Below are 15,078 nucleotides of genomic sequence, written 5' to 3'. Positions count from 1 at the left end.
ATTTCTTTAATTTTTATCATTATTTTATTTCAACACTAATCAATTCTCAACTCCCAAGACCCAGCCATGCACGTCTCTTCTTATTCCTTCTCTCCCCACAAACTAGTACACTGTACAAGCAGTAAATCCCACACGGTCACACACATATTTAAGTCTTACTACTCAAAAAACAAACAATTTTTCAGTTGTAGTAGTCTAATTTTGTTTATGATATCTTGTTATTTTAAGTATATTAAAATTTTGTTTTGTCATTTGGAAAGGCCTCGTTCTTAAAGTCAGCACAGGGCCTCAAAAAAGTCCCTGACGGCCCTGCCTCCATCTCATATTATGTGTCCTGTTTTGACTATTAAGGAGTCAATTTGATCGAATTTTGATCATTAATTAAAAAATATTAATTATTTTAAAAATCTGAAAAATGAATATTGAAGGGGATTAGATATACTTTCTAATAATATATTTTTTAATATTTTTAAATTGGATAATATGTGTAATTTGTGGTCAAAATTTAGTCCACTTAGACTTTTCAATAGTCAAAACAAGACAGATGGGGAAATAGTTCAAATTAACTTTGATTTTTGATCGGTAATATTCCTCATTTTAGGTCATTTTATAACTTATTACATGAAGATACATTGAAACGAATGTTGGTTTCATTTGTCATATATAATTCGAAATGGTAATTGAACATGTTACTGCCATGCTCCTGTTAGATTGATACTTGATTCCGAGTAACAAATATTGACTCAAGAGCATCGATTTTGAAAACAACACGTAAGGTTAGAAATTCTACAACCGTACGTGACTAACATGCTCACTTGTTTAGTTGCAGAACAAATGGCTCACACCATTCTGGTGGAGCATGAATTCAATCTGGACGAAACACCTACACAGTTCCCATATGATTGAGAATTCAGATCACTATAGACTACGTGAGGTATAGCCCCAACTAGCGATAATGTAGAATGTGACACCACCACCTTAAAATTTTAATTTGGCTCCGAAAGGGACACCACCAAGTCCAAAAGAAAATGGACCTCAGAATCTAAAGTGTCCAAATTATGAATGATCAGCTTCTTCACTGCCTACCGTTCTTGAATCTTGACCTTTGGTTTGTGGTCTCGGATTTTAGGCGAGTTTTGGGATTTTGATCATAAATTGTGTTATGATATTGTCGTGTGATACGGTTCACTCACTCCGTCAGTTGACTTCATCGTAAAATTATAAGTTTTGCAATATTTTACTTGCAGAACATAAATGGTGTCCACGTTTTCTAAAAAAAGATGGTCATCATACAAATTTCATCTAAATTATGCAACATATAATTAATATTAGTATTACTAATAATGCATAATATTTTATACTACTATATATATGATAATATCGAATGTCGAACTCATTTTAGATGATTCAAAATTAACATCAAATTACACTACAACAAACAAGACCATTTACAACAAATAACTTACGACGGATCACGTATGCGCCTGAACTTACGACGGATTGTTAGAGGTTCATCGTAAGTTGTTACGACGGAAAACAAATCTGTCGTAAGTCTCTTATTTTAATAATTTTTATTAATCGAAAAAAAATAAAAAAAACTCCAATGCCAAGTACGGTGTTGTTTTTATATATGAACTTACGACGGAATTTGGATTTTCGTCGTTAGTTTTTTATTTAAATATTCCGTCGTAAATTTGAAACTTACGATAGACTGTAGGCTTAATTTTCGTCGTAAATACCCTGTTTTGTTGTAGCTTTGTTGTAGCGTTAATCCAACTCAAATATTATATCTAAAATCATATCTGAGTGTTTGTGCTGAATTTCATGTAAAATACCAAGACAGGGAGGGACGACGGTGGAATTCGAATGCATAGGCAGTCAACATATGAACAATTGTGCTAAATTCCCCCCAACAATTAAGGAATGGGTTATCTTTAATACTGCTTGACACTCTACTTTCTGTCTCACTGATTGACATAATGTAAGCAAATTATGCAGTATGAATCTTATCATTATTACACTTCTATTAGAATCTGATTGGCTATTTGCTGGACATGTGACAATTAGCTAGAATACAATATAGCGTAAACTTTGTTTGAATATACATGTCTATTTTTGAACAAATCACACATATTAAGAAAAACTAATTTTTGTAGAAAATTTTCATTTATTATTATATTTATTGCATTGACTAAGTATAATTTGTGGGATATATTTGATCTAAGAAATATAATTTAGTAGGATGTGGTATAAACTTCATCTAGGAAATACAACTATTGACTACATTGCATTGAAAGTTGAAATAGAAGTTGAAATAGGACAACTAATTTGAAATAATTTTTAGTTATTAAAAGTGGACATGTAATATGAAACAGAGGGAGTAATTATTAGCCCGCACATCAATTTCTCGTACTCCCTCCGTCTCAATGGATTGTATACGTTACTTTCTAGCACGTATTTTAAAGCTTTTTTAAAGTATAGTTTCACAACTTTTCTTTTAAATTTTTTTTCTCTGAATAAAAATTTGATATTAAGATTTTTATTGAAAAAAAAATTCTTAAAAAAGACATTATGAAACTATACCTTATTGAAATCTCGAAATGCGTGCAAACAGTGAACGTATACATCGCATTGGGACGGAGGGAGTAATTCTTTTATAATGAGTTCTCCGACGATTTTTTAATGAATATTTTTCAAAAATACCCACAATATAAATTGAGATATAGTATAATCACATATGCAACCTTGTATGTTAATTAGACAGAATTTTTTTTAAGAAAAGGAGATAATTCAATAAATAACAGTCATACGGCATCTGATCAAGTCGAACAAATATTGAATAAATTAACATGTTTGTCTCTATACTCAAGATAAGATAAATAAGCGGTATTGAAATTGATGATGATATATTTATAATCCCTACTCTGTGTTCGCCTTCTTTTTCAAAAACTTTGTTTGAGTTATCAGCCACACGTGCAATTTCTGGAAGACTTTTATTGATAAATCCAAACCAACACTCACAAAAGAAGGAGAAAAAAATCTCACACTCTCACCAGGAAAAGAAATCAAATTGTAATTATAACACACGAGAGAAAATCAAACTGTAAACTAAAATGATTGGATCTGCACCACAAATCTACACAGGAGATAATTGATCCACTCACAAATCCAAAAAGCCCTCTAGAAATGAATAAAAATGAAAATCAAAAGTTTCGATGATATAGATCTAAAAAAACTTTCCCAAAGAGGGAGATTTATTAAGAAAATTAATGAAACAAGTAATAGCAACCAAAAAACAAGCAATTAAACTGACGAATTTGTGGGCTTTCCATCAGAAAACTAGTGAAAGCCGCGTCGGAATGAGAAAACAAGGTGGCGGCTAGAGAAAAAAGAGGAAGAAGGCCAGAGACAGCACATTTAAAAATATGGATATTATTCCTAAATTTTCATTGTTAAAACATGATAGATTATTCCACACAAAATATAAAAGATGCTAAAAATGGGTGAAAACCATTTTATTGTGAACGTGGACCCCAACCGTAAGAAGAACTCATAAACATATCAAATCAAAATGAATATGTAGAAATTTGGTCACCAATTGTATGGTGACCAAATTGAAAACCAGTCAATAGTTTGATGGCCAAACAAACATTTCACCCTTTATTATTGTACCCATGGCAAGTCTATTTAAAACGGTCCCAACATGGAGCAAAGTTCTATCACACTACATGTTCACTGCCACTTTGTACCCCTGAACACTCTAGCTTTTTATCTCTATTAAATATGGCCGGAGCTTTCAGCGTTTCCGGTGACGATTCCGGCAACCCGAAAAATGTTGCTTCCCCTGTCATATTTGATGCTGTGAAGAAACCTAAGAGAAACAAGTATGCTTTTGGCTGTGCCATTTTAGCTTCCATGACTTCCGTCTTACTTGGATACGGTATTTATACTCACTCCGTCTTTCTATATTGTAATGTCACCGATATCATTATAAGAAATAAAATTTTAAAAAATGATTTGAACACAAATATGAATATTGTATAAATAATTTCGTATCATTATTGTTTATCGGTTGAATTCTAAACTGACCACATGAATTTCGTATAACTAATCTCGTACCATCATTTTTTTATCAGTTGAATTCTAAACAGACCATTATTTTATCGAGAAGTATAATAATTTTTCTCCGAGTTCAATAATAATAGTGGTCTTCATACGATTTCATCTATTTTCGTTATTTAAATTAATATATGTTTCTTGCTCCCTCCACAGATATTGGAGTGATGAGTGGAGCAGCCATCTACATAAAAAAAGAACTCGATGTCTCCGAAGTGAAGCTCGAAATTCTCGTCGGAATAATCAACCTCTACTCTCTCGTGGGCTCCGGTTTCGCCGGAAGAACCTCCGACTGGATCGGCAGGCGTTACACTATGGTCTTAGCCGGTGCCATATTTTTTGCGGGAGCCTTACTCATGGGATTCGCCACAAACTATGCATTTCTCATGTTCGGTCGATTTGTCGCCGGACTTGGAGTAGGGTATGCCCTCATGATTGCTCCGGTGTACACGGCGGAGGTTTCTCCGGCCTCGTCGCGGGGATTTCTCACGTCGTTCCCGGAAGTTTTCATTAATTTCGGTACGTGAAGTTATCAAGTTTCTTTCACTTGTTTGAGCATGTTTGCATGTAAACTATGTTTGGTCAATCATGATGTTAAATTCATGCAAATTATAACTAGATTAATACAGTATATGCACTAGCACTAGTAGTAAATATAACTGAGGTGTGTTAGATTTTGTTTATGGGGCCACAGTTGAGAGAACATTTGTGTTATATCAAACTATCAAAGTCCAAGAGAACGGTGATACGGCTGGTCTTAAACTGACTTATAAGTTAGAATTAGAATTTTTTTATAGATTTATTTACAAGTTCTATTCACGATTAGAAGTTAGAATTTGACAATTTGTTAACTAAAAATTCTACTCCTTTTCGTGACTAGTTTTTATTCTTAAAGTTTGATTTAACAAAATATAAATGATCATTTTAGAAGATAGTTTTGATATTTTTAAATTAAAAATTATTTTTCATTTATAAATAAATTAGAGATAACTCGTAATTTCAGAAATTCGTTATGGATCAGCTCCTGTTCAAATTTTAGTGTGAATATATGTAGTTGATGAATACAATCTCACTATAAGAAGAAACGGGTAGTTTGACGGAAAAAAAAACTTATCAAAATTAGCTAAATTAATTTGACTGGTTAAGTTTGGCAAAAAAAAAAATTTGACTGGTTAAGTGGTTGTCATCGCCTTTCTGCTATTAGTTTTAACACTTAACAATACTGTCAGCTTCTTTTGGTGACACCAAATAAAAGAGGGAAATATTAATTGTGTATTTAGAATTATGTTAAAATTTATTTATTTATAAGCAATTATACAAGCAAACTTTTGTCAAAAGTTTATTACTAATATTTACCAATTAAGTTCAGTACATATGTACATTTTGTACCCACATAATCAATGCATACTTGTCTTTGCTTCTTAAAATGATCACTCCTCACTCCTCATTCCACACTACCACCCACCAGTGTTGACGACAGAGACAAATCACATGCATGCACAAGGTCACCGTAGTTTTCAACGTTGGAAATTTTCTCACAGAATTATCACTGTTCCACATGTGCGATTTTCACAAAATTCAGGCCCGTCGGCAAAAGATAAAATTATCCCGACATTTAGTTTATACACGTTACTAGTAGGTTATAAAAGCTGTTCTTCTACAATACTGCATCCTGTTTCCATGGTTCTTAAAATCGGGTTTTAAGTTATTTTCGACTTTAAACCTGAAAATGTCTCAAAAACCGTCTTAAACTTTAAATTAAACAAGAACGCTTCTTAAATCGGGTTTTAAGTATTCATTTTCGATTTTAAACTTGAAAATATCTCAAAAGTCGTTTTAAGCTTTGAATTAAACAAGAAAGTAACAAAGTCATAAATTAGTTTAAGACATTTTAGTGACTTAATTTTTATGAACATTTTATCTGATAAAATAATCATAATTTTAAATTCAATCAAACAACTACGTAGTCACGAGTCCGAATTCAATGGTAGTAATTCATGAGACCTTACATGACAATGTGATCTAATAACATGATTGTTCTGCAAACAGGTGTACTTCTGGGATACGTTTCAAACTTCGGCTTCTCCAAGCTCCCCGAAAATCTCGGCTGGCGCTTCATGCTCGGAATCGGAGCCATCCCCTCCATCGGCCTCGCCATCGGCGTCCTCGGCATGCCGGAATCCCCTCGCTGGCTCGTCATGAAAGGCCGCCTCGGCGAAGCCCGACAAGTCCTCGACAAAACCTCCGACTCCAAAGAAGAGGCTCGCCTCCGCTTATCCGACATCAAAGCCGCCGCCGGCATCCCCGAAGACTGCAACGACGACGTCGTCGAAGTCCCTCGCCGGAAAAACGACGACGCCGTCTGGAAAGAGCTCCTCCTCCGCCCCACCGCCTCCGTCCGTCACGCATTCATCGCCGGCGTTGGGCTCCACTTCTTTCAACAGTCCAGTGGCATAGACGCCGTCGTTTTGTACAGTCCCCGAATCTTCGAAAAAGCCGGGATTAAAAGCGATAGTATGAAATTACTCGCGACAATCGCGGTTGGATTCTCGAAAACGATTTTTATTTTAGTCGCGACTTTTTTGCTCGATAAAATCGGGAGAAGACCGTTGTTGTTGACCAGCATGGGCGGAATGGTAATTTCACTAACTCTCCTCGGGACTTCATTAGCAGTTATTGACCATTCTGACCACACGGTCCATTGGGCCGTAACGTTAGCGATCTTCGGGGTTTTAGCCAATGTGGCGATGTTTTCCATTGGGCTGGGCCCGATCGCGTGGGTCTACAATTCGGAGGTGTTTCCGCTGAGGCTGCGGGCCCAGGGGTGCAGCATTGGGGTCGCGGTGAACAGGGGTACAAGTGGGATTATTTCGATGACGTTTTTGTCCTTGTACGAGGCGATTTCGATTGCGGGGGCGTTTTATTTATATGCGGCGATTGCGGCGGTGGGGTGGGTGTTTGTGTTCACGTTGCTGCCGGAGACGCAGGGGCGGAGCCTGGAGGAGATGGGGTTATTGTTTGGGAATTATTTTGGGTGGAGGACGACTTTGAGGGATTTGAAGCACAAAGAAGCTGAGGAGGCAAAGAATGCTAGTGTTGTGTCCAGTTTATAAGAATTTATTAGGCTATTTTGTATTGATCAGTATGCTACTGTATGGGTAGTGTGTACCACAACATTGTAATGTGAATCTGGGGACGAGCCATTTATGGTTTGGATTGTCCTTGACTTATTAATACAAATATCTAATTATATCAATGTTGTCTGTTGTATAATACTCCCTCCCTCAAAATGTTGTTACTTTTGGTTTTGTGCTGGTCAAATTGACTAAAATTTGACTGAGATTTATTAATATTTTATCAATTGAAAAAATAAAATATATATATCCCCGGAAATAACTTTTAATCTATATTAAGATGTAATTTTCAGTTTTTTAAAATAATGAAAAAATGATTTATAATCTCTGGTCAAAGATCGGTCAATTTGACCAACAAAAATAGAAATGAGATAATTAAAAAGGGACGGAGGGAGTAAATATTTTGAAATACAGGATGTTTAACTTTTTACACGTAATTTTAAATTATTTGATTATATAATTAAAATTATTATTCTTAAAATTTTAAATAAAGATGGAAAACTTTGGAATATATATTTGAAGACCAAGAAGTTCACCTTCCTGATGATTAAGAAGATCGTTATTTTTTTTTTATTCAAAAAAAAGAAAAGAAGATCGTTATTATTGGGCTGGTTTCAAAAAAAGAAGATCGTTATTATTGTAAAGATTTAACATAAGCACATGCGTGTACTTGGCAAAAACGAGAAAATCACATGTCAAGAGGCCCAAAAGAGAAGGGATAAGAGGCTGTAATGATAACTGATCATCCAGTATGGGCCGAACAATGCATAAAATTTGATTATTTCTCTAGCATGATCGTTCTATGGTGTGTAGCTTATCATTGACATGTATGAAATTTATGGATGACTATATTCGTCCAACCACACTACTGATATGCAGTGAGTTTCACGTCGTCTCTCACAATTTATTTTTCTCTTTCCTGCTGATTACATGTTATTTACTACCATATTAAACTGATATATTCTATTAATAACAATCTAACTATTAATAACATATTATTTTTAAATTATAGCAAACCAATATAGCTAGGGCTATAAAATGATCCTGGTGATCCCGGGTACCCCTCTGCTCAAGTATCGGATCATAATATTTTTAGCTTGTCCAGTTTTGGGTTCGGGATCGTTTTATTCGGATATAAACCGATCCCGGGTATTTGAGATTCGGATCTGAACCGGATATAATCCAGTATCGTATTTTCTATTTTTTAACCGAGTAGTTTATGATCCATCGAATATGAGCCGATATGATCCACTAACACTAAATATCATTATTATTTCAGTTGTTCAAATAATTATTATTTAGTCTAAGTAAATATAATATTATAAATATAATAATTTTAAATTAAAACTTATAGTTATATGTTGGTATATATCATTTATTAAATATATACGAAGATAATAAGTATGATCACATTAAATAAATCATATTTTATGAAGATATAAACTTAAATAAGATATTAAAATTTTATAAAATGATAACTATTTACTTGCACATATTTACTTGCACATATGATGGTGTTAAAATACAATATGTATATGAGTTTGAATCGAATATGAACCGTGGATCATATTTAGTTATTCGGGTAGGATCATATTATGAAAAATTATATGAGACCGAATCTGAGCGGGTATAGGTGTGCTCGTATCCGGGATCATATATTATACGGGCTTAATTTTTCCGCCAGATTTGGATCGTTTTCAAAACGAATTTGAGACATGTATCAGATTTTCGAGCCGGATATGAGCCGAGACACCAGATAGTCCGTATCGATTTACAGCCCTAAATATAGCCAATAACATTGAAGCACAATGTCTTACAGGTTCAGCAAATTTTACATATTGTCTTGCAGGTTCAATTTAGCCAACGATTATAGTAAATGTCATTGGAGATGCTCTAAGACATTATGCTTCAATAGTAATGGCTATAATTTAAAACTAGTATGTTATTAATATTTTAAATTGTTAAAATAGAATGTATCAGTTCGATATGGTAATAAATGATGTGTAATCTTCCTACAGATTTATTGCGTCGTGTAAAGATTCGACAAATATCGCATTCCATGAGAAGCCCTTAGCTAATAGTCTAGGTGGCTTAACAAAATTAAAAATTATAGTCAATGCCGCCTAAAAACAGCACTCCAACAGTAGCAAGCCCTTATCTATAATTATAGCCACCCCCTATCCATGACTATATTTGTCGAACTACTACAGATCTGTAGTGAAGTCCACGTCATCTTCCGCTATTTATTTTCCTCTTTCCCGCTAATTACATATTATTTATTATCATATTAAGCTGATATAGTCTATTTATAACAATTTTAATATTAATAACATACTATTTTTAAATTATAGTCAACCAATATAGTCAATACCATTTGAAGCACAATGTCGGTTGAGCAAATTTTATATAATATCTTAAATGTCCAATTCATCCCATGATTATAGCCAATAAACCAATGCCATTGGAGATGCTCTCATAGAATGTTGACAACTCACATTTTAGCTAAGAATTTTCTATGATTAGAGATACTCTAAAATTTTATAATAATGTTTAACAGCTTCCGGTAAAAGTTAAAAAAACCAAGTTGGTTCAAAAACACACTATACCTATATTTTGAAAAAGCAGCTTTCGAGTCAAAAATTGTTATTCAAAACAATTATTTTTAAATTTAATAAAATATTTTAACCTAGTTTTCACTACAAAATTGTTACCTAATATCATAATAATATCAAATAGAATCTTAATATCTCTGATTTTCTTTTAATTTCTAATTCCAACTCATTCTTGGAGAGTATGATATGAGTGAGTAGAGTACAATGACCGGCCTCCCGCCACAACTAACAGTCAACGTAATTGTATATAAATTAATGCGATACATATACCACAAGCATGAAACATAAAGAGCATACAATCCTTATAACATTGGCCAAATAGAAAGTGAGTATGAAAACGAAGTTAACGTGATAAAGCTACAGGGGAAGTTGATCAGACAAAGCTAAAGGGGGACAAATGCCAAATGGCATGCAATGAATGTATACATGCATGAATAACATGAGTGGAAGAAGTAACGACAGCACACACATAAGACATCAGATCAGTTGTGTGGAAAATGGACCATGTTGTTTGTTAAAAGAACCGGAAAGGGGTCCGCTTGTTTCTCATCATGCTCCTTGTGTATTTTGTGGTTATGATGACCCCTTGAAAGTTTAAACCCATGGCTGTTCAACCAAAAGCTTGTGGATCATTAAGCAAAAACAACTATGTATACAGTCTTATGCGAAACAATACTAAATACAATTCAATACTCCCTCGTCCCCGTGGTTGTTTACGTTCTGTTTGCACGCATTTTGAAGTTCCTAAAGTATAGTTGTATAACTTTTTTTATAAAATTTCTTTTTCTGAATAAAAGTTTAAATATCAAATTTTTATTCAGAAAAAAATTTAAAAAATATATTATGAAACTATACTTTAAAAGAGTGTGGAAAAACGTGCCGAAAAGTAACGTAAAAAAATGAGAGGTACAGAGGGAGTATAATTTATATTTTTGGAGTATATCTAACGATATTGACTATAAATAATTAACTAAATTGAACATGTAATGTATTGTATAAAATTTATTAAATTATAAGAAATTTTGTTTCATATGATATTATCTATATTGATAGGTCATATTTTACAAATAATTTGCCATTATTATTTTAATTTATTATAAATAGAACTACAAATCTTCAAAGGTTGGTTGAATATAATAAGATTAGTCGGTTGATTATATTTTTAGAGGAAATAATGCGTGATTGACATAATTTATTAAAATTTTAGCAAACGGTTTTCAAAAATGAAGATGCTGTTAGTTATTAAACCCTTTCCGACAATCTACGGTGAAACACTTGTTAATATCGGGCAATGATTTCCCTACAATTTATGTGGTCACAAAAACAGTAGGTAAAGTTTCCTATATTAAGGGAATGCTTTGAGAATGTGCTACACAGGGACTCGCTAGTTTTGTACATAAAATCACCATCTTTAATCATAAAATATTAGTATAATATTGTCAAAAAAGCATCACAGTCTTTAACCAGAAAACGTTGTACTGTCGAAAAAGCTTTCTACGTAATATATTGAGGAAAATCTGTAACAAACTTTTGCCATTATTCGGGACAGAACCTCTCTAAATAGACAGTAAGAAAATCAGTCTAGCAATTTGGAATGAATGTATTTTAAAAGTAAGACTCTCCAAATAAACATATAAAAATCAATCCAATAATCTAGAGTGGATATGATTTAAACATAACACTTTTATATGAGTAAACATAATATTGAGAAAGTAAAGTATTTGGCAAGAACATGCAGAAGATGCAAAGCAATACCAGGCTGTTTGTATAGAAGAAGCTGAAACTGCTGACTTCTTCTTTTCTTGTCATATTTGTCTAAATATGTAGAACCGCTTTTAAGAGGTCGAGAATGCTAACTTCTGCTTTTTTTCGATTGTTTCAAACACTTTATTAAGTGGGTGTTTGGTGAACACTTATAAATCCACCCTCCGAGATTATAAGTTAGGAGCACTTATTTGTACCGTTTGTGTAATAAGTCAAGAAGCACTTATAAAAAGTTAGGAATGCTAACTTTTGTTTCAGAGCTTCCGCTTATTTCCCAAACACTTTAATCACTTATAAGTCTTATCTTGCTTCTAACTTCTACTCCACTTATTTATTTTAAGCAATAAACACTTATTTTAAGCTCATCCAAACGGCCCCTTAACTTATCTACTTCTTACTTATAATCCACTTATTTACTTTAAGCACGGAATTATTTTTTTAAAATTTGCCCAAACGCCTTCATAATATCAGAAAAAAAATATAATAATTATAAAATAGTTGTTTTGTATTGTTAAGAACGTGCAGGATAATTATTCTCAACATTCTCACAAGTCTCCTTTATTTACCCCCTCTATTAAGATATCAGTCACTTGACTTTTTTCCAAGTATTTTAAAGAGTTTTGATCGTACAATTATAAATATAATTTTAATTTTTTTTGAATAAAAATGTAAGTGTCATATTTTTATTCAGAAAAAAAAAATTACGGTCAAAACTCTTAAAAATACGTAAAATGACTATTATTTAACAAAGAGAGTACTATTTAAAAATATTATTTTTGTTTTTGAATTTTTTAGTCTATATTATTTCGAAGTACTTGGAGAATGGGAATTTAATGCAAGTACCACCTGCAACTCTAGGATCAACTTCCTAACAATTGGCTTGGGTACCACTTGTTGCGCCGCACAATACCTATTAACTCCACATTGGTATAATATTATCCGCATTGGACTGTGGTCAAACCCGCACGAATTTGTTTTTGGACTCTTCCTAAAAAGTCTCATACTAATAGAGTTGTTTGACTGCTTATAGTCAAGATAATATTTTTTATCTTTTCGACGTGGTATTTAGTTTGACACGCACTCAACAACTCATTGTATATGGATAGTAAAAAACCTGTGAAATTTTTTTCGTGTCGATACTCTATTATATATGCAACTTTGAGATAGAAGTTAAAGATTTTAAACACTAAAAAACTCATTTAAATATTTCATGGTGAAAGTTCAGACCAAAACTGCGAATTTGAGACCAAAACTGCGAATTTTAAAATATTGGAGATAATATTTTAAATAAAAGCTAAAATTTGAGAGATTAACTCAGTATTTATGCTTAAATTTGAAGTATGTTTAAAATAACCCTTTAGTGTTGTAGTGAAGATGGATGTATCGTATGATTAGAAACGGAGAAAATTTCGTATTGAAGTGCATTGTAATTAATTAATATTCCACTTACCGTGTAATAAATATGATTGTTCTATGAGTAATGCAACATATCCCAAATTTGTCCTAATTTTTTTAAATGACGTGACACACATAGATTCTATGATTTTAATTGGATGATTTATTTGCATACACGGTCTCATTATTATTAATGTGAGTTGAACCGAGCAAAAATTGTCAACTAAAATTTGAGAAAAATATTTGGAAATAATTTTAAATGTACCTCCCATTTTCCCTTTTGTATTATTTTGAATATGAGAATGAAATGATCACATTTAAGTTTTCTAAATATCTGTGAAATTTATAAAATGAACTATTAAAATGAGATTGGGTACTGCTTTTTATTTTTGATGAAGATTTTATACTTGCAAGGGTCATCATTATTAATAATATTTTAATTAGTAAAAATCTATACCATAACTAAAAATCTATTACTCCCTCTATCCCAATTTTACACGTCCATTTTCAAAATAATTATTTTCCTTATCTACATGCCATTTATATTTTCAGAACAAATTTAAAGATAGTTTTTCGAATCTATCCCCTAGTTTTTACTTCCAAGGCTTTACTTATTTAAAGTGGTTGAATTCACCTTTTCAAGACACTAATGAAGGGTTCCATCATTTTCAAAACATTAATTAGAGGTATTCAAGAGAAATATTTATAAAATTAATTATTATTTGGTGTGTGCTTTTTTTCACAAAATAGACATGTAGGGGATGATACTCTCAAGGTTTTGATGATGACACTAACAGCAAGCTAATAACATGAAACTGATATGTGTTAGCATGCTATCAAAGGTTGTGTATGCGGACTAACAGTATTTCAGGATGTTAGCATGATTATAGCTGTCAGCAAGCTTACAGGAATATTTACAAGCTATCAGCAGGCGTACAGCGTGAACAGAGAAACAATCGGATAAAGATCAAAGTCTATTTTTCAAGGAGATTTAATAGGAAACGACTTTGTAAGGATTCTAATATTTATATATATCTGATATAAATATTAGAGCTCAGTTTTATAAAGAGTTTCATTCAAAAACGTTTTCCTAACAAATAGGAGATTTTATTTCAAATCGATCTTATCTTTAACAAACTCCTATTTAGTTTCAAACGGGTTTTATTTTAAATACTTTACTGAGATGATTTCAAACGTGACTTATCCTTTACTCAGTAATCTTACTTCATTCAAACGTTCATCATTCAATTCAAATTTAAACGTGAGGTTGTTACCAAGATCGTTGGGAAATTTGTTGAATTATGACCGTTGATATGATGTATATAAACTTGAGTGTGGTTTCGGTTTTAACAACAAGGAGAACACACCAAGCTTTCGGAAATACAACTCTTTACATTGCTAAATCTTTTATTGAGCTCTAGTACTTATATTCGTATACATATCTATATTGAGAGTTCATAGTTTCGGTTGTATTACACTTATTCACTGTATTGTTCAAGGTGTAGTGTTTTGTTGCTGTGTATCGAGCTTGTGAAACAAGGGAACAAGGGAACTAGTTAGCTAGAAGAGTATACTTGGGAAGTATAGGTCTTGGTAGGCTTTTGGTTCGTGGTTCAGGGGTTTCAGCAGGCTGATAACAGGAACAAGGGAGAAAGGGAGTTATATTATTGAATCTTGTAATCGTTGACATTTCTTGATTAATAATATAATCTCTTACCAGTTGGTAGGGGACCAGGACGTAGACCATTAGGGTTAGGGGTCGAACCTGGCTAAAATTCTTGGTGTTGCTAGCATACTGCTTTACATTATCTGCATTGCATTTATCTTATTAGCAGGCTAACTGTTTACTCTGAAAATTAACAGCAGGCTGTCTTTGACAGATTAATTATTCGGTAACTTATAAAAATTGGGTATATTAGCCATAACACCTATTCACCCCCCCTCTAGGTGTGTAATTTCATTTGGTATCAGAGCCAGGTTGTACTAATACTTCTGTAACAGGAATAGTATCGATCGATATGGCTGATAACTTTCAGGGAAAGTCCGATTTTAGAGCT

At 32.8% G+C, this 15,078-nt stretch overlaps 1 protein-coding gene across 1 annotated transcript; it reads left to right on the top strand.

The window, feature by feature from the left end:
• Positions 1–3,701: 3,701 nt before the first annotated feature.
• Positions 3,702–7,372, top strand: LOC108200214 (polyol transporter 5). Its single transcript, XM_017368280.2, has 3 exons — positions 3,702–3,940; positions 4,273–4,635; positions 6,166–7,372. Exons 1-3 carry the CDS (start codon positions 3,784–3,786, stop codon positions 7,227–7,229), a joined length of 1,584 nt encoding a protein of 527 aa, XP_017223769.1. The 5' UTR covers positions 3,702–3,783; the 3' UTR covers positions 7,230–7,372.
• Positions 7,373–15,078: the final 7,706 nt, after the last annotated feature.

The sequence above is a fragment of the Daucus carota genome, chromosome 9 (genome assembly GCF_001625215.2).
Source record: "Daucus carota subsp. sativus chromosome 9, DH1 v3.0, whole genome shotgun sequence".
Classification (NCBI taxonomy): Eukaryota; Viridiplantae; Streptophyta; class Magnoliopsida; order Apiales; family Apiaceae; genus Daucus; species Daucus carota.
Note: the sequence above shows the minus strand (reverse complement) of the source record. Positions and strands in the feature narration are given on the sequence as shown.